Raw genomic sequence first — 21,470 nt, 5'->3', positions numbered from 1 at the left:
GAGTGACCCTGCTGCCACGTCCTCCTGTATCACGGTCGGCGTGACTATCACATACGTGACGCAGAGGGAGGGAACAAGGAAGGCCCTGCCCAAGTGAGAGGGAAGGTGGTGACCCCTGACTCACCTAGCGGCTGGCACCTGGCTGCCCTGACGTCCCTAGACGGGTTCCTCACCCGTACGCCGATCACGTGCCTAAAGCCCTGGCTTTCCCTAAGCTGAGCCCTAGATAGTGAACAGGGCGGTGGGAACACTAGTCCGCACCACTAGCTCTAAAGGAAAACACCAAGGGAAGGACAGACAATACAAACTCAACATATAATCCCAGGTGGGCGACAACAGGAGACAACAAGAAGCCCAACAGGGATCCGGAGGGTAGCACTCTGGAACGACAACCAGGATTCACAACTCCAGTGGGTCAGTATAGATGTCCAGGCAGGAAGCTCTATAACTGGCAACTAGAGAAGTGTGAGGGGAGAATATAAGGAGGTTGGGAGTGGCAGACAAGAAACAGCTGAGGAGGAGAAGCTACGGATCCCTGATTGAGACAAAAAGGATAGCAAGGCAAACACAGAAAACAATCACTAAGAAACAACGTGATATTTAGATATAGAGCGCGCAGCCACCCGCTGCGACCTCCTGACCCCAGGTATAACGGAGTCAGACATGGCTCTTGATACCCTCGTGACAGTACCCCCCCTTTCACGAGGGGCCCCCCGACACTCAGGACCAGGTCTCTCCGGATGAGAGGTATGGAAAGCCTGAATTAACCTGTTGGCGTTTACCTCTGACGCTGGAACCCACATTCTTTCCTCGGGACCGTAACCCCTCCAATGCACCAGATACTGAAGAGAGCGGCGGACCCGACGAGAATCAACAATTCTGGCTATTTGAAACTCCAGATTACCATCCACAATAACAGGAGGAGGTGGCAGTGGTGATGGTTCTAGAGGTGGAACATACTTCTTGAGTAACGATTTATGGAAGACGTTATGGATCTTAAAAGTCTGAGGTAGCTCCAGGCGAAAAGCCACAGGGTTAATAACGGCTACTATTTTATAAGGACCAATGAACCTAGGGCCCAGTTTCCAAGAGGGAACCTTCAACTTAATATTCCTAGTAGACAACCACACATAGTCATTCACTCCTAGGTCCGGACCTGGCGACCGTTTCTTATCGGCCATGCATTTATATTTACCACTCATCTTTTTCAAGTTAACTTGCACCTTCTGCCATACCGATGAAAGAGATGAAGAAAACCTTTCCTCTTCGGGAACCCCAGAAGACCCCCCCTCTTTGAAAGTACAAAATTGGGGATGAAAACCGTATGCACCAAGGAATGGTGACTTGCCAGTGGACTCCTGATAATGATTATTTATGGCAAACTCAGCTAACGGTAAATATGATGACCACAACTCTTGGTTTTCAGACACAAAACACCTTAAATATGTTTCTAGGTTTTGGTTGGTACGCTCAGTCTGTCCATTCGACTGAGGATGGAAAGCTGAGGAAAAGGACAAGTGTTCCCCCAAACGGGAACAAAAAGCTTTCCAAAACTTAGAAATAAACTGGGTTCCCCGATCCGAAACCACATCGGAAGGGACCCCGTGAAGCTTCACGATTTCACTGGTAAACACCTGAGCAAGAGTTTTAGCATTAGGAAGTGCGGGTAGCGCAATAAAGTGTACCATTTTGCTAAACCTGTCTACTACTACCAAAATAACTGTTTTACCCGCAGACAACGGTAAGTCAGTGATGAAATCCATTGACAGATGTGTCCATGGCCTATTGGGGATAAAAAGTGGCAATAAAGACCCTGCTGGACGTGTATGAGAGACTTTCGCGCGTGCACAAGTAGAGCAAGTAGACACAAAATCCATTACATCCTGACGCAACCTTGGCCACCAAAAACGACGAGATAATAGCTCCAAGGTTGCTTTACTACCCGGGTGCCCAGCAAGTGCCGAATTATGATGTTCTTTTAATAATTCAAGACGCAGGTTTAACGGTACAAACAATTTCTCTGAGGGGCAAGAGGCCGGGGCGTCCCCCTGGGCCTCTAACACCTTTCCCTCTAGAACAGAGTGTACAGCAGAGACAACCACTCCTCTTTGTAAAATAGGTACCGGATCACTAACATTACCCCCTCCAGGGAAACTACGAGATAACGCGTCTGCCTTGGTATTTTTTGCCCCAGGACGATAGGTGATTACAAAGTTAAATCTGGTAAAGAATAGCGACCACCTAGCTTGTCTAGGGGTGAGACGCTTAGCCGATTCTAGGTACAGAAGGTTTTTGTGATCCGTAATCACCGTGACGGGGTGGATTGCTCCCTCTAAGAAGTGACGCCACTCTTCAAGCGCCAGTTTAATCGCCAACAGTTCCCTATTTCCAACATCATAGTTCTTCTCTGCAGAAGATAATTTTTTGGAAAAGAAAGCGCAAGGGCGCCATTTGCCAGGAGACGGACCCTGAGACAATACAGCCCCCACTCCCACCTCTGACGCATCTACCTCAACAATAAAAGGCTGGGAGACATCAGGTTGAATTAGAACAGGTGCCGAGGTAAACCTCTCTTTTAGAGAGGAAAATGCATTTTTAGCGGCGTCAGACCATTTGGAAAAATCAGTCCCCTTCCTAGTCATGTCGGTAAGGGGTTTAACGATCACTGAATAATTTTTAATGAACTTTCTATAGAAATTTGCGAAACCTAAAAACCGTTGTAGGGCTTTAAGGTTCTCAGGAAGATCCCAATCTAAAATTGCCTGGACCTTCCCAGGATCCATACGGAAACCTGAAGCAGATAATAGATATCCCAGGAACTGTATTTCCTGAACGGCGAAGACACATTTTTCAATTTTCGCATATAATTTATTCGTCCGTAGGACCTGCAGTACTTGCCTGACATGCACCTCATGTGTTTTCAGATCAGCCGAATAAATTAAGATATCATCTAGGTATATGACTACAAACCTGCCGATGAGATGACTAAAAATATCATTAACGAAATGTTGGAAGACAGCGGGGGCATTGGTCAGACCGAAAGGCATAACTAGATTTTCATAATGCCCCTCAGGGGTGTTAAAAGCTGTCTTCCACTCATCCCCTTCCCTGATACGAATCAGATTGTAGGTCCCCCTAAGATCAAGTTTGGAGAACCACCTAGCACCCGCAATCTGATTAAAAAGGTCAGGAATGAGAGGAAGAGGGTATGGGTCTCGGATGGTTATCTGGTTTAGCTCACGGAAATCTAGGCAAGGACGCAGGCCCCCATCTTTCTTTTTAACAAATTAAAACCCTGCAGCCACGGGTGAAGAAGAGGGTCTGATGTGTCCCTTAGCCAGACTCTCGGAGATATAATCTTTCATGGCTTGTCTCTCGGGACCCGAAAGATTATACAACCTGGACTTGGGTAATTTTGCATCGGGAATCAGGTTAACCGGGCAATCATAAGGACGATGAGGTGGTAGCTTCTGACAACCCTTTTCAGAAAAAACGTCCTCAAAGTCCGAAATAAATGTAGGTAGGGAAGCTATGGAGGCGATTAAGCAATTGTTATTTAAGCAATTCTCTCTGCAATGCTCACTCCACTCCAATATCTCCCTGGCCTGCCAATCCACCACTGGATTGTGCGCTACCAACCAGGGGAGACCCAATACCACAGGAGAGGGAAGGCCCTCCAGAACGTAACATGAAAGACACTCATTATGGTGGTCCCCTACCCGAAGGTGTAAATTATGAACAATGTGGGTGAGGTTTCTCTGAGACAGAGGAGCCGAATCTATAGCGAATACGGGAATAGGTCTCTGCAGCGTGCAGAGAGACAAACCCATAGTGCGGGCAAAATGGGCATCTATCAAATTTACCCCTGCTCCACTGTCTAGAAAAAAAGAAATAGACTCTGTCTTAACACCAAAAACAATAACCGCTGGTAACACAAATTGAGATGTTCGTATGGAGGAAACGTATACCCCCCGGCTGACATCCTCCGCACAGCCTGGGGTTAGTAGTTTTCCGACGGTCTTTTGTTTTTGAGAAAAGAGGGACAGACATTAATGAAATGACCCTTCCCCCCACAGAAAAAACAAGCCCCCGCCCTGCGGCGAACCTCAGGAGGACGGACCTGACGAGAAGTTCCGCCTAGCTGCATAGGCTCATCTAAGTCAGTACAGACTAATTGTTGTTTGGGAGAGGTAACCAATTGCTCAGGAATTTTCGATCTCTCCCTAAGACGCCTATCTATTCTGATAGAGAGGGACATAACAGCATCAAGGGAAAGGGGGGTCTCATACAGCGCCAGTGCATCCTTAACCCTTTCAGATAACCCAGAGCAGAACTGACTCCTAAGAGCCGGGTCGTTCCACTGAGTATCCGTAGCCCACCTACGGAACTCTGAGCAATATTCCTCTGCTGACCGATCTCCCTGTAGGAGTCTCCGTAACTTCGACTCAGCCAGGGCGACTCGGTCAGGGTCATCATATATGAGACCCAAAGCCCCAAAAAATACCTCCACTGACCGGAGAGCCTGGGAACCAGGGGGTAACGAGAACGCCCAGGATTGTGGGTCCCCCTGAAGCAGGGAAATGACAATCCCTACCCGCTGTTCTTCATTACCTGAGGAGTAAGGGCGCAACTTAAAGTATAATTTGCAGGCCTCACAGAACGTCGCAAATTTGTCCCTTCCCCCAGAAAATCTGTCAGGAAGAACAACCTTGGGTTCTGTAACTACCTGGTTACCCATAGCAACCGCTGGGGGTGCGGTCAGCTGCATTTGCTGCTGTTGTTGGAGGACAGACGACTTCAATCCTGCCACCTCCAAAGACAGGCCTTGAAGCTGTTTTGCCAAGGCAGCAATAGGATCCATATTGGATTCTAAGTAGAGAAAAAAAAACAACAAAAAAAAATTTATTTTATTTTTTCTCAAAAAGTAAGGGCCAGTTATAATATCACGGTCGGCGTGACTATCACATACGTGACGCAGAGGGAGGGAACAAGGAAGGCCCTGCCCAAGTGAGAGGGAAGGTGGTGACCCCTGACTCACCTAGCGGCTGGCACCTGGCTACCCTGACGTCCCTAGACGGGTTCCTCACCCGTACGCCGATCACGTGCCTAAAGCCCTGGCTTTCCCTAAGCTGAGCCCTAGATAGTGAACAGGGCGGTGGGAACACTAGTCCGCACCACTAGCTCTAAAGGAAAACACCAAGGGAAGGACAGACAATACAAACTCAACATATAATCCCAGGTGGGCGACAACAGGAGACAACAAGAAGCCCAACAGGGATCCGGAGGGTAGAACTGCTGCCCCGTCCTCCTGTCACCCCACTAGTGACCCTGCTGCCCCGTCCTCCTGTCACTCCACTAGTGACCCTGCGGCCTCATCCTCCTGTCACCCCACTAGTGAGTGACCCTGCTGCCCCGTCCTCCTGTCACCCCACTAGTGAGTGACCCTGCTGCCCTATCCTCCTGTCACCCCACTAGTGAGTGACCCTGCTGCCCTATCCTCCTGTCACCCCACTAGTGAGTGACCCTGCTGCCCGTCCTCCTGTTACCCCACTAGTGACCCTGCTGCCCCGTCCTCCTGTCTCCCCACTAGTGAGCCTGCTGCCCCGTCCTCCTGTCACCCCACTAGTGAGTGACCCTGCTGCCCCGTCCTCCTGTCACCCTACTAGTAACCCTGCTGCCCCGTCCTCCTGTCACCCCACTAGTGACCCTGCTGCCACGTCCTCCTGTCACCCCACTAGTGAGTGACCCTGCTGCCCCGTCCTCCTGTCACCCCACTAGTGAGTGACCCTGCTGCCCTGTCCTCCTGTCACCCCACTAGTGAGTGACCCTGCTGCCTTATCCTCCTGTCACCCCACTAGTGAGTGACCCTGCTGCCCCGTCCTCCTGTCACCCCGCTAGTGAGTGACCCTGCTGCCACGTCCTCCTGTCACCCCACTAGTGAGTGACCCTGCTGCCCCATTTTCCTGTCACCCCACTAGTGAGTGACCCTGCTGCCCTGTCCTCCTGTCACCCCACTAGTGAGTGACCCTGCTGCCACGTCCTCCTGTCACCCCACTAGTGAGTGACCCTGCTGCCCCGTCCTCCTGTCACCCCACTAGTGACCCTGCTGCCCCGTCCTCCTGTCACCCCACTAGTTACCCTGCTGCCCCGTCCTCCTGTCTCCCCACTAGTGACGCTGCTGCCCCGTCCTCCTGTCACCCCACTAGTGAGTGACCCTGCTGCCCCGTTCTCCTGTCACCCTACTAGTAACCCTGCTGCCCCATCCTCCTGTCACCCCACTAGTGACCCTGCTGCCCCGTCCTCCTGTCACCCCGCTAGTGAGTGACCCTGCTGCCACGTCCTCCTGTCACCCCACTAGTGAGTGACCCTGCTGCCCGTCCTCCTGTCACCCCACTAGTGACCCTGCTGCCCCGTCCTCCTGTCTCCCCACTAGTGACGCTGCTGCCCCGTCCTCCTGTCACCCCACTAGTGAGTGACCCTGCTGCCCCGTTCTCCTGTCACCCTACTAGTAACCCTGCTGCCCCATCCTCCTGTCACCCCACTAGTGACCCTGCTGCCCCGTCCTCCTGTCACCCCGCTAGTGAGTGACCCTGCTGCCACGTCCTCCTGTCACCCCACTAGTGAGTGACCCTGCTGCCCCATCCTCCTGTCACCCCACTAGTGAGTGACCCTGCTGCCACGTCCTCCTGTCACCCCACTAGTGAGTGACCCAGCTGCCCCGTCCTCCTGTCACCCCACTAGTGAGTGACCCTGCTGCCCCATCCTCCTGTCACCCCACTAGTGAGTGACCCTGCTGCCACGTCCTCCTGTCACCCCACTAGTGAGTGACCCAGCTGCCCCGTCCTCCTGTCACCCCACTAGTGAGTGACCCTGCTGCCCCGTCCTCCTGTCACCCCACTAGTGAGTGACCCTGCTGCCCTATCCTCCTGTCACCCTACTGGTGACCCTGCTGCCCCGTCCTCCTGTCACCCCACTAGTGAGTGACTCTGCTGCCCTATCCTCCTGTCACCCCACTGGTGACCCTGCTGCCCCGTCCTCCTGTCATCCCACTAGTGAGTGACCCTGCTGCCCTATCCTCCTGTCACCCCACTGGTGACCCTGCTGCCCCGTCCTCCTGTCACCCCACTAGTGAGTGACCCTGCTGCCCTATCCTCCTGTCACCCCACTGGTGACCCTGCTGCCCCGTCCTCCTGTCACTCCACTAGTGAGTGACCCTGCTGCCCCGTCCTCCTGTCACCCCACTAGTGAGTGACCCTGCTGCCCCGTCCTCCTGTCACCCCACTAGTGAGTGACCCTGCTGCCCTATCTTCTTGTCACCCCACTGGTGACTCTGCTGCCCATTCCTCCTGTCACCCCACTAGTGAGTGACCCTGCTGCCACGTCCTCCTGTATCACGGTCGGCGTGACTATCACATACGTGACGCAGAGGGAGGGAACAAGGAAGGCCCTGCCCAAGTGAGAGGGAAGGTGGTGACCCCTGACTCACCTAGCGGCTGGCACCTGGCTGCCCTGACGTCCCTAGACGGGTTCCTCACCCGTACGCCGATCACGTGCCTAAAGCCCTGGCTTTCCCTAAGCTGAGCCCTAGATAGTGAACAGGGCGGTGGGAACACTAGTCCGCACCACTAGCTCTAAAGGAAAACACCAAGGGAAGGACAGACAATACAAACTCAACATATAATCCCAGGTGGGCGACAACAGGAGACAACAAGAAGCCCAACAGGGATCCGGAGGGTAGCACTCTGGAACGACAACCAGGATTCACAACTCCAGTGGGTCAGTATAGATGTCCAGGCAGGAAGCTCTATAACTGGCAACTAGAGAAGTGTGAGGGGAGAATATAAGGAGGTTGGGAGTGGCAGACAAGAAACAGCTGAGGAGGAGAAGCTACGGATCCCTGATTGAGACAAAAAGGATAGCAAGGCAAACACAGAAAACAATCACTAAGAAACAACGTGATCTTTAGATATAGAGCGCGCAGCCACCCGCTGCGACCTCCTGACCCCGGGTATAACGGAGTCAGACGTGGCTCTTGATACCCTCGTGACATCCTGTCACCCCACTAGTGAGTGACCCTTCTGCCCCATCCTCCTGTCACCCCACTAGTGACCCTGCTGCCCCATCCTCCTGTCACCCCACTAGTGACCCTGCTGCCACGTCCTCCTGTCACCCCACTAGTGAGTGACCCTGCTGCCCCGTCCTCCTGTCACCCCACTAGTGAGTGACCCTGCTGCCCCGTCATCCTATCACCCCACTAGTGAGTGACCCTGCTGCCCCGTCCTCCTGTCACCCCACTAGTGAGTGACCCTGCTTCCCTATCCTCCTGTCACCCCACTGGTGACCCTGCTGCCCCGTCCTCCTGTCACCCCACTAGTGAGTGACCCTGCTGCCCCGTCCTCCTGTCACCCCACTAGTGAGTGACCCTGCTGCCCCGTCCTCCTGTCACCCCACTAGTGAGTGACCCTGCTGCCCGTCCTCCTGTCACCCCACTAGTGAGTGACCCTGCTGCCCTATCCTCCTGTCACCCCACTAGTGACCCTGCTGCCCCGTCCTCCTGTCACCCCACTAGTGAGTGACCCTGCTGCCCCGTCCTCCTGTCTCCCCACTAGTGACCCTGCTGCCATGTCCTCCTGTCACCTTACTAGTGAGTGACCCTGCTGCCCCATCCTCCTGTCACCCCACTAGTGACCCTGCTGCCCCATCCTCCTGTCATCCCACTAGTGACCCTGCTGCCACGTCCTCCTGTCACCCCACTAGTGAGTGACCCTGCTGCCCCGTCCTCCTGTCACCCTACTAGTGAGTGACCCTGCTGCCACGTCCTCCTGTCACCCCACTAGTGAGTGACCCTGCTGCCCTATCCTCCTGCCACCCCACTGGTGACCCTGCTGCCCCGTCCTCCTGTCATCCCACTAGTGACCCTGCTGCCCCGTCCTCCTGTCACCCCACTAGTGAGTGACCCTGCTGTCCCGTCCTCCTGTCACCCCACTAGTGAGTGACCCTGCTGTCCCGTCCTCCTGTCACCCTACTAGTGACCCTGCTGCCACGTCCTCCTGTCACCCCACTAGTGAGTGACCCTGCTGCACCATCCTCCTGTCTCCCCACTAGTGACCCTGCTGCCCCGTCCTCCTGTCACCCCACTAGTGAGTGACCCTGCTGCCCCGTCCTTCTGTCACCCCACTAGTGAGTGACCCTGCTGCCCCGTCCTTCTGTCACCCCACTAGTGAGTGACCCTGCTGCCCCGTCCTCCTGTCACCCCACTAGTGAGTGACCCTGCTGCCCTATCCTCCTGTCACCCCACTGGTGACCCTGCTGCCCCGTCCTCCTGTCACCCCACTAGTGAGTGACCCTGCTGCCTTATCCTCCTGTCACCCCACTGGTGACCCTGCTGCCCCGTCCTCCTGTCACCTCACTAGTGAGTGACCCTGCTGCCCTATCCTCCTGTCACCCCACTGGTGACACTTCTGCCCCGTCCTCCTGTCACTCCACTAGTGAGTGACCCTGCTGCCCCGTCCTCCTGTCACCCCACTAGTGACCCTGCTGCCCCGTCCTCCTGTCACCCCACTAGTTAGTGACCCTACTGTCCCGTCCTCCTGTCACCCCACTAGTGAGTGACCATGCTGCCCTATCTTCCTGTCACCCCACTGGTGACTCTGCTGCCCAGTCCTCCTTTCACCCCACTAGTGAGTGACCCTGCTGCCCTATCCTCCTGTCACCCCACTAGTGAGTGACCCTGCTGCCACGTCCTCCTGTCACCCCACTAGTGAGTGACCCTGCTGCCCTATCCTCCTGTCACCCCACTGGTGACCCTGCTGCCCAGTACTCCTGTTACCCCACTAGTGAGTGACCCTGCTGCCACGTCCTCCTGTCACCCCACTAGTGAGTGACCCTGCTGCCCCATCCTCCTGTCACCCCACTAGTGACCCTGCTGCCCCATCCTCCTGTCACCCCACTGGTGAACCTGCTCCCCCCTCTTCCTCCTCCTGTCACCCCACTGGTGACCCTGCACCCCCTCCTCCTGTCACCCCACTGGTGACCCTGCACCCCCCTCCTCCTGTCACCCCACTGGTGACCCTGCACCATCCTCCTCCTGTCACCCCACTGGTGACCCTGCTCCCCCCTCCTCCTGTCACCCCACTGGTGACCCTGCACCCCCCTCCTCCTGTCACCCCACTGGTGACCCTGCCCCCTCTTCCTGTCACCCCACAGGGAAGAAGCACAACAGACTCAGCCGACTATGATGGAGTCTGTTCAGTTTCCGTTCGGGATCTGTCTTTTTACCAGATTATAAAAAAGTGCTGCATATGAGGCTTTTTTGTCTAGTCTTTCGACAGAATCTGCCACAGAGGCTCCAAACGCAGCCTTCAAAGCGGATGTGGGCAAGTGCAGGCCTATGTACTATGTATTTGAATTACCGCAACTTTCGTACTCCTCCTCGGGTAAAAATACTCCTCAAAAATTGTAAGAGGAGTGTTTTTACTCTTATTGAAAAAACCTTGTGCGACCTCTGGCATACAGGGCATAAGCTCTTTATTCTAGGGCTGCAACGATTAATCAAATTTATCGATAATATTCGATAACTGGATTCGTTGTCGATGAATCCCGTTATCGAATGATTGCTGTTTCGATGCTATGCGGGCGGACGGTTTACTTTAAATTAGCGCATCTTTATTTTACCTTACAATGAAGCTCCAGTAACAGGCAGAGCGGGCAGCGGTGTAACGTCACTTACTCACGTGACGCGCCTGCTCCGCCTGCGTCATTCATAAAGTGGGCGGAGGAGGCGCGTCACGTGAGTGAGTGACATTACGCCGCCGCCCGCTCTGCCTGTTACCGGAGCTTCATTGTATTTGATTTTGTAAGGTATTAAAGATCAATTCATAGTGCTGATTTAAAGTTTAAGTAAGGCCTGGTTTACACCTGAGCGCTGTAAAACGCCCTACGCCCAAAGAAGTACAGGAGCTTCTTTGGGGCGTATTGTCGCGCGTTCTGTACATAAACACCTCTTTTTTTCATTAGACGCCTCTGTGGTCAATCGCAAGAACGCGCGTACGATGCGCGTTTCCCATTTCCAAAAACGCGCTGTAATACGCCCCGAATACGTCCAACAAAAACTTGCGTAAAACGCGCATATCAAAAATGCTCAAGTGTGAACCAGGTGTAAAAATGACTGCAGGATAACGGTTAAGGAATACTCTTTAGATATTGCTGTGAGCGGCGGGGCCGATGTATTGGGACTCGGAAGACACTGTTATGGGGGAGATCTGTGGACAACACATATAGCATAAGATGCTATATAGTGTCATCCACAGATCCCCCTCCCCATAGCAGTGTCATCCACAGATCCCCCTCTCCATAGCAGTGTCATCCACAAATCCCCCTCCCCATAACAGTGTCATCCACAGATCCCCCTCCCCATAACAGTGCCATCCACAGATCCCCCTCCCCATAACAGTGCCATCCACAGATCCCCCTCCCCATAACAGTGCCATCCACAGATCCCCCTCCCCATAACAGTGCCATCCACAGATCCCCCTCCCCATAACAGTGCCATCCACAGATCCCCCTCCCCATAACAGTGCCATCCACAGATCCCCCTCCCCATAACAGTGCCATCCACAGATCCCCCTCCCCATAACAGTGCCATCCACAGAACCCCCTCCCCATAACAGTGCCACTGCCATCCACAGATCCCCCTCCCCATAGCAGTGCACAGATCCCTCTCCCCATAGCAGTGCCATCCACAGATCCCCTCCATAACAGCGCCATCCACAGATCCCCAATAAAAGTGTGTCATCCACAGATCCCCCCCATAGCAGTGTCATCCATAAATCCCCCCCATAGCAGTGTCATCCACAGATCCCCCCCATAGCAGTGTCATCCACAGATCCCCCCCCATAACAGTGCCATCCACAGATCCCCCTCCCATAGCAGTGCCATCCACAGATCCCCTCCATAACAGCACCATCCACAGATCCCCCCCATAGCAGTGTCATCCACAGATCCCCCCCCCATAACAGTGCCATCCACAGATCCCCCTCCCCATAATAGTGCCACTGCCATCCACAGATCCCCTTCCCCATAGCAGTGCCATCCACAGATCCCCTTTATAACAGCACCATCCACAGATTCCCCATAACAGTGTGTCATCCACAGATCCCCCATAACTGTGTGCCATCCACAGATCCCCCATAACAGTGTGTCATCCACAGATCCCCCATAACAGTGTGTCATCCACAGATCCCCCATAACAGTGTGTCATCCATAGATCCCCCATAAGTGTGTCATCCACAGATCCCCTATAACAGTGTGTCATCCACAGATCCCCCATAAAAGTTAAACTTGTAATATCATACTTGTCTATCCCAAGTACATCCACACCATCGGAACGCCTCTTCTCTGCTACAGGCAACATAGCGTGTAAGAAGAGAGCTAGCCTCAGCCCTGACCATGTGGACATATGTAAGTCCTAAATTTGTTTTAATATGGTCTTTGAACCAAATTTTTCAAGTAAAGTCATATAAACCCCTTTTTTGTTATTTTGGTGTTTTTCCCGATTAATCGATGAAATTATTGACAACTAATCGATTATTCAAATAATCGTTAGCTGCAGCCCTACTTCATTCACTTCTATGGGATTTCTGAAAAGAGCTGAGTGAGTGCCCTTTTGATGATGATGTACAGTGCCTTGAAAAAGTATTCATACTCCTTGAATTTTTCACCTTACACCCTCAAACTTAGGCTACTTTCACACTCTCGGTTTGTGTGGATCAGTCATGGACGGATCCGTTCACATAATACAACAGTCTGCATCAGTTCTGAACGGATCCGTTTGTATTATCTTTTAACATAGCCAAGACGGATGCGCCTTGAACACCATTAAAAGTCAATGGAGGACGGATCCGTTTTCTATTGTGCCAGATTGTGTCAGTGAAAACGGATCCGTCCCCATTGACTTACATTGTGTGTCAGAACGGATCCGTTTGGCTCAGTTTCATCAGACGGACACCAAAACACTGCAAGCAGCGTTTTGATGTCCGCCTCCAAAGCGGAATGGAGACTGAACGGAGGCAAACTGATGCATTCTGAGCGGATCCTTATCCATTCAGAATGCATTAAGGGCAAAACTGATCCGTTTTGGACCGCTTGTGAGAGCCCTGAACGGATCTCACAAATTGAAAGCCAAAACGCCAGTGTGAAAGTAGACTTAAATGTATTTTATTGGGATTTTATGTAATAGACCAACACAAAGTAACAAGTATGTGTGAAATGAAAAGAAAGTGATACATGGTTTTAATTTTTTTTTATAAATAAAGATCTGGAAAGTGTGGCGTGCATTTGTATTCAATCCCGAGTCAATTCTTTGTAGAACCATTTTCCGCTGCAATTACAGCTGCCAGTCTTTTGGAGTATGTCTCTAACAGCTTTGCACATCTAGAGGCTGAATTTTTTGCCCGTTCTTCTTTGCAAAATAGCTCAAGCTCAGTCAGATTGGATGGAGAGTGTGTCTGTGAACAGCAATCTTCAAGTCTTGCCACAGATTCTCAATGGGATTTACAGTCAGGTCCATAAATATTGGGACATCGACACAATTCTATCATTTTTGGCTCTATACACCACACAGGATTTTAAAGGAAACGAACAAGATGTGCTTTAACTGCAGACTGTTAGCTTTAATTTGAGGGTATTTACATCCAAATCAGGTGAACGGTGTAGGAATTACAACAGTTTTCATATGTGCCTCCTACTTGTTAAGGGACCAAAAGTAATAGGACAATTGGCTTCTCAGCTATTCCATGGCCAGGTGTGTGTTATTCCCTCATTATCCCAATTACAATGAGCAGATAAAAGGTCTAGAGTTCATTTCAAGTGTGCTATTTGCATTTGGAATCTGTTGCTGTCAACTCTCAAGATGAGATCCAAAGAGCTGTCACTATCAGTGAAGCAAGCCATCATTAGGCTGAAAAAAACAAAGCAAACCCATCAGAAAGATAGCAAAAACATTAGGCGTGGCCAAAAAAAACTGTTTGGAACATTCTTAAAAAGAAGGGATGCACTGGTGAGCTCAGCAACAACGGAAGACCACGGAAAACAACTGTGGTGGATGACTGAAGAATTCTTTCCCTGGTGAAGAAAACACCCTTCACAACAGTTGGCCAGATCAAGAACACTCTCCAGGAGGTAGGTGTATGTGTGTCAAAGTCAACAATCAAGAGAAGACTTCACCAGAGTGAATACAGAGGGTTCACCACAAGATGTAATCCATTGGTGAGCCTCAAAAACAGGAAGGCCAGATTAAAGTTTGCCAAACAACATCTAAAAAAGCCTTCACAGTTCTGGAACAACATCCTATGGACAGATGAGACCAAGATTAACTTGTATCAGAGTGATGGGAAGAGAAGAGTATGGAGAAGGAAAGGAACTGCTCATGATCCTAAGCATACCACCTCATCAGTGAAGCATGGTGGTGGTAGTGTCATGGCGTGGGCATGTATGGCTGCCAATGGAACTGGTTATCTTGTATTTATTTGATGATGTGACTGCTGACAAAAATAGCAGGATGAATTCTGAAGTGTTTCAGGCAATATTCTTTTCTCATATTGAGCCAAATGCTTCAGAACTCATTGGACGGTGCTTCACAGTGCAGATGGACAATGACACAAAGCATACCGCAAAAGCAACCAAAGAGTTTTTTAAGGGAAAGAAGTGGAATGTTATGCAATGGCCAAGTCAATCACCTGACCTGAATCCGATTGAGCATGCATTTCACTTGCTGAAGACAAAACTGAAGGGGAAATGCCCCAAGAACAAGCAGGAACTGAAGACAGTTGCAGTAGACGCCTGGCAGAGCATCACCAGGGATGAAACCCAGCGTCTGGTGATGTCTTTGCGGTCCAGACTTCAGGCTGTAATTGACTGCAAAGGATTTGCAAACAAGTATTAAAAAGTGAAAGTTTGATTTATGATTATTATTCTGTCCCATTACTTTTGGTCCCTTAACAAGTGGGAGGCACATATGCAAACTGTTGTAATTCCTACACCGTTCACCTGATTTGGATGTAAACACCCTCAAATTAAAGCTGACAGTCTGCAGTAAAAGCACATCTTGTTTGTTTCAATTCAAATCCATTGTGGTGGTGTCTAGAGGCAAAAATGTTAGAATTGCGTCGATGTCCCAATATTTATGGACCTGACTGTAGGTCTGGACTTTGACTGGGCCATTCTAACACAGGAATATGCTTTGATCTAAACCATTCCATTGTAGCTCTGCTGTATATTTGGGGTCATTGTCTTGCTGGAATGTGAACCTCTTCCGCAGTGTCAAGTATTTTGCAGCCTCTACCAGGTTTTCTTCCAGGATTGCCCTGCATTTAGCTCCATCCATCTTCCCATCAATTCTGATCAGCTTCCCTGTCCCTGCTGAAGAAAAGCATCCACACAGCATGATGCTACCACCACCTTGTTTCACGGTGGAGATGGTGTGTTCAGGGTGATGTGCAGTGTTAGTTTTTCACCACACATAGCGTTTTGTTTTTAGGCCTAAAAGTTCAACTTTGGTCTCATCTAACCAGAGCTCCTTCTTCTAAATGTTTGCTGTGTCCCCTAAATGGTTTGTGGTAAATTGCAAATGAGACTCCTTATGGATTGCTTTTACATAGTAACATAGTTTATAAAGCTGAAAAAAAGACATCTGTCCATACAGTTCAGCCTGTTATCCTGCAAGTTGATCCAGAGGAAGGCAAAACCTGTGAGGTAGAAGCCAATTTTCCCCACTTTAGGGGAAAAAATTCCTTCTCGACTCCAATTAGGTAATCAGATTAACTCCCTGGATTAACAACCCAATCTCTAGTAGCTATAGCCTGTAATATTATTACACTCCAGAAATACATCCAGGCCCCTCGAACTCTTTTAATGAATTCACCATCACCACCTCCTCAGGCAGAGAGTTCCATAGTCTCACTGCTCTTACCATAAAGAATCCTCTTCTATGTTTGTGTACAAACCTTTCCTCCAGACGCAGAGACCCAGACCCCTCATCACAGTCCTGGGGATAAATTGATGATGGGAGAGATCTCTGTACTGACCCCTGATATATTTATACATAGTTATTAGATCTCCCCTTAGTCGTCTTTTTTGTAAAGTGAATAACCCTAATTTTTATAATCTTTGAGGGTACTGTAGTCCATCCATTCCAGTTATTACTTTATTTGCCCTCCTCTGAACCCTCTCCAGCTCTGCTATGTCTAGCTTGTTCACAGGAGCCCAGAACTGTACACAGTACTCCATGTGTGGTCTGACTAGTAATTTGTAAAGTGCTAGGACTATGTTCTCATCACAAGCATCTATGCCCCTTTTGATGCAAACCATTATCTTATTGGCCTTGGCAGCAGCTGCCTGACACTGGCTTCTACAGCTCAGTTTGCGGTTCACCAAAATTCCTAGGTCCTTTTTCATGTCAGTGTTACCCTGTGTTTTACAATTTAGTATGTACTGGTGACTTGCATTATTCCTTCCCATGTGCATAACCTTACATTTGTCAGTGTTAAACCTCATCTGCGACTTCTCTGCCCAAGCCTCCAATCTATCCAGATCCATCTGCAGCTTTCTTCTTGCCACTCTTCCATAAAGGCTAGATTTATTGAGTACGTGACCAATAGTTGTCCTGTGGACAGATTCTCCCACCTGAACTGTGGATCTCTGCAGCTCCTCCCGAGTAACCAAGGGCCTCTTGGCTGCTTCTCTAATTAGTGCTATCCTTGCCTGGGCTGTCAGTTTAGGTGGACGGATGTGGTGGTAGGTTTGCAGTTGAGCGTTACTCCTCCCATTTTTAGATTATGGGTTGAACAGTGCTCCATGAGATCTTCAGAGCTTAGGATATTTTTGTATAACCTAACCCTGCTTTACACTTCTCCACAACTTTATCCCTCACCTGTCTGGTGTGTTCCTTGGTTTTCATGATGCTGTTTATTCACTAATGTTCTGTAACAAACCTCTGGGACCTTCGCAGAACAGCTGTAGTTATATTGAGAATAAATGACACACAGGAAACACTTTTATTTACTAATTAGGTGACTTCTGAAGGCAGTTGTTCACACTGGATGTTATTTAGGGATATCAGGGTTCAGGGTTCTAAATACAAATGCATCCCATACTTATTACAAATTTGGAAAACCATGTATCATTTTCTTTTCACTTCACACATACTTGCTCATTTGCTGCTCACAAAATCCCTTTGTGGGGAAAAAGTGGAAAAGTTTAAGGGGTACGAATACTTTTTCAAGGCACTGTTTAGTAGAATAGGGCTAAACACATAGTAACATAGTTTGTAAGGTGGAAAAAAGACACCCGTCCATCCAGTTCAGCCTGTTATCCTGCAAGTTGATCCAGAGGAAGGCAAAAAAAAAAAAAGTCAACAACCCCTCTCTAGTAACTATAACCTGTAATATTATTACATTTCAGAAATACGTCCAGGCCCCTCAAATTCACCATCACCACCTCCTCAGGCAGAGAGTTCCATAATGTATGAAACTGTGTAACTGTCCTACTTCTGCACAACACAACTGATGGTCTCAAACTCATTACGAAGGCAAGAAATTGAAAACCACTCCCATCGACCACCTCATGAAGGTTATTGAGAGAATGCCAAGAGTGTATAAACCCATTATTCGGAGGTAAATTTTTATTAGACATTAAAGGGGTATTCTGGTTATGTAAAGTTATCACCCACCTACAGATTAGGAGATGGCTACTGGTATTAGATCGGTGGGGATCCTACCGCTGGGACCCCCACCAATCACAAGAAAGGGGATCCTATAACCTGTGGGGGCCTCCCGAAATAAATGGAGCAGCTGGTCGGGTATGTGCTCAGATGCTCCATTCATTTCTATGGGAGTTCTGGAGATAGCGAGTGTGGTACTCAGCTATCTCGGGAACTCCCACAGAAATGAATAGAGCGGCTGTGCGCTTGCCCGTCGCCCACTCCATTCATTTCGGGGGGCGACTACGGGATAGGGCCTCCACCAATGTATTAGTTATTCTCTACCCTATGGATAGGGGATAACTTTACATAACCGGAATACCCCTTTAAGAAGCAAACAAAAGTCCAGAAAACCCACTAAACTGTTGATTGATGATACATTTACACTTGTAGACAATGATATTCCTGCAGAATCCATACCTATATGATAGCCATAGCAAAATAGTGCAAAAGTTTAGGATTAGTGGGGATCTGAAGTTCTGAAATGTAGCCTTGGACACTTGTGTAACTCGATCACGTTGATGATTACTAAACATTAAAGAGAAAGGTACTAGAGTAATTTTATGATGACATGTGAGGAGCTACAACCATATTTTCCATCTGTGTGCGAAGAGGACTGCACACAGACCAAACACATCCATGGTGAAATGAATTCCTCTGGGCTTGCACTATTCTGGTCCATGTCTCCAGTGGTCCTAATGCCCATGTGATACATGTATATATGGCACTTAGTGCACATAGTCATGTGTTGCAGTTGTTAATCTGGAATCCAGCGTAAGGATAATATTTGTAGACATACTTTTTCTTATACCTCTGCCTGTCAAATAACAGGTATAATTGTTATACTAGAATGATAGCAATATTTAACAAATGCATTTTTCACCTCAACAGATGTATTTGGAAACCTGTCACACCAAAAAACTGATCTCATAGCTGCTGACAAGGATTTGAATCATTATCTGTAAACAGAACAGAAATCCTTAAAATATACTACCCAAATGGGATGCAACCATCTGTAAGGATGGCAGACAAGCAGTTCACCTTATCTGAAGATGGCAATGGCACAGTAGATAATTCAAGACAATATTCATTTGTAATCGTCAAGGAGGAGCCAGTCTCATGTGATACAGATAATCCTACATACCGTGCTGTCTATACAATCACAGATCATAAACTGCAAGAAGCATCTTCTTACATTAAAGAAGAACCAACCTCATGTGATATCACACATCTCTGGAACAATGCCACATGTACACAGAATGATCATACACTAAAAACATCTACTCCTAAGGAGGAACATGATTCATCTGACAGAAGTAGTTCTATCAATGCAGACAGCTGTATACCCACAGACTATAGAAAACAAGATCTGTCCTCTCCTATTAAGGAAGAATCAGACCCATTTCATAGTGGTGGTCTCACCACTTTATGTCATACAGAACAGGAACTAGTTAAAATGAAAAAGGAACCAGCCTCATGGGATGGAGAAAATATAATAAATCCTAAAGTATATAAGCCAGTAGATCTTGCACAAGAATATCTGCCACATGATATTAAGGAGTCCAATTTAAATGACGCGCCAAACACTGACATTAATTCAGTCATAAGTGATACAAAGTGCCTGTTGACTCACATAAAGCAGGGACCAGATTCATTTAGTGAAAAGAATATGTTGGACAAAAACTGGTATGCACTTAGAGAGAGTACAGATTTATCTCATCTTCAGGGTGTTCACATTAAGCAGGACAACTCAGTTATTCCTCCCAATAAAAGCAGCAGGAACATTGAAGACTGTGAGTTTATATGTGTTGACTGTGAAGGAAGTTTTAGTGATATCTCAGATCTGAGAAAACATCAGTGTCATCATGTTAAGCAGAAGGTATTTCACAATTCTGACTCAGAGTCTGAAGACATCCAAAATCCGAGTTCATATGAATGTCTACAGTGTTATAAAGTTTTCCACGCTAATTCTCAACTGCTTGTCCATAAAAAAAAACACACAGGAGAAAAGCCGTTTAAGTGTACTTGTGGAAAGCGGTTCTCTGAGAAAGGAAAGTTAGTCCGACATGAACAAACTCACACTGGCGAGAGACCGTATGCCTGTGTAGAGTGCAGTAGACAGTTTGCTGAGAAAGGCAAACTAGACAGGCATAAAAAAACTCACAAAGATGAAAGATGCTCAGAAAGCGGAAAGCATTTTCTAGATACTACCCAACTTGCCGTACATCAGCGAATTCACAGAGGAGAGAAACCTTTCGAGTGTTCGGAATGTGACAAATGTTTTCAGAGCAATAACCAACTCTTGGTGCATCAGAGAAGCCACACAGGTGAAAAACCTTTTGCGTGTATGCAGTGTGGCAAACGGTTTACTGAAAAAGGTAAACTAGTGAGGCATGAAAGGTCTCACACTGGTGAGAGACCATTTGAATGTAAACAATGTGGAAAATGTTTTGCAGAGAAAGGTAAGTTGTCCAGACACCAAAGAACTCACTTGGAAGAGAAAGAATTTCGTTGTTCTGAATGTGGTAAAGATTTGAGCAATAAGTTGTCACTCATCATTCATCAGAGGATACACACTGGTGAGAAACCATATGTTTGTTCTAAGTGCGGTAAATGCTATACGTACAAGTCCTCTCTAACAAAACATGAGAACATCCACTCACAGGAGAATCAGTACACTTGTACGGAATGTGGGCGACATTTCAGTGAGAAACGGAATTTGGTGCGGCATTACCGGTCTCACACTGGAGAGAAGAAGTTTATGTGTATGGAGTGTGGCAAAAATTACTGTGATAAGTCATCCCTAGTAATCCACCAGAGGCTTCATACCGGGGAGAAGCCATTTGTTTGTTCATACTGTGGAAAATGTTACAGTGACAAATCTTCTTTAGGAAAACATGAGCGACTTCATAGAGAGGGGAAATTGTAGAATGGTCTCTAAGGAGTTCTTGCTCAAAATGAAATGGAAACTGTAGTAGGAATTAGGCTATATTCACATAACAGTGGAGGAAAAACAGCCATTAAAAAACGGTTAAAAGGTTTGTCTGTTTTTTTCTAATTTTTTATATTGATGACCTATCCTCAGGATAGGTCATCAATATCAGATCGGCGGGGGGCGGCCAACTCCCGCAGATCAGCCGTTTGAACAGAAAACATGAAAACAAATGAAGTTCCAGCACTCACGATTTTTGGTAGCTAAAATCTTCGTCTTTTATTCAGGCAGTAGACAAAATAGAAAGGACATCCACCCACAAGTGTAGCAAACTTGACGCGTTTCGAACAGAAGTTCTTAGTCGTAACAATGAACAGTGTCTCCTCAGGGGATTTTATACTAGTCTTAGAAATAATTACTCTCCCCCCACCTGGAGGGCGGGGAATAAAGGAGGAGGAAAGCATTTTAACCTCTTGTTTCCTGGTTGAGGCACTATAGATAAATTACGCATCCATATAAAGTCACTGATTTTTAAATATATATAGATATAAAGTGAAAATAACCACAGATAAAACAGTGAACATATTTAAAATTGCAATAATGTATCAAATGTCGAGATAGAGATATAATACAACACTAAGTATACATGAACAACTTAATTAATATAGATTCATATGTGTTGATATTATAATATTGATCTCGACATGAAACCTATATCTCTATTACTATTCTTAGTGGAAATGGAAATTGGATGGACAAAAGGTGAGAGGGGAGATGAAAGTC

At 48.3% G+C, this 21,470-nt stretch overlaps 1 protein-coding gene across 2 annotated transcripts in view; it reads left to right on the top strand.

The window, feature by feature from the left end:
• Positions 1-20,924, top strand: part of LOC121004975 (gastrula zinc finger protein XlCGF57.1-like) — a 31,119-nt gene extending 10,195 nt beyond the window's left edge. The window contains exons 1-2 of one of the 2 annotated variants that reach the window (XM_040437451.1): positions 17,570-17,669; positions 18,647-20,924. In XM_040437451.1, the coding sequence (XP_040293385.1) occupies positions 18,759-20,684 (1,926 nt within the window). In that variant the 5' untranslated portion in view covers positions 17,570-17,669; positions 18,647-18,758 and the 3' untranslated portion in view covers positions 20,685-20,924. Of the gene's footprint in view, positions 1-17,569; positions 17,670-18,646 lie in introns of those variants that run through there. The other variant, XM_040437450.1, reaches the window with a different exon arrangement.
• The last annotated feature ends 546 nt before the right edge of the window (positions 20,925-21,470 follow it).

This window comes from Bufo bufo, chromosome 6 (genome assembly GCF_905171765.1).
Source record: "Bufo bufo chromosome 6, aBufBuf1.1, whole genome shotgun sequence".
Classification (NCBI taxonomy): Eukaryota; Metazoa; Chordata; class Amphibia; order Anura; family Bufonidae; genus Bufo; species Bufo bufo.
Note: the sequence above shows the minus strand (reverse complement) of the source record. Positions and strands in the feature narration are given on the sequence as shown.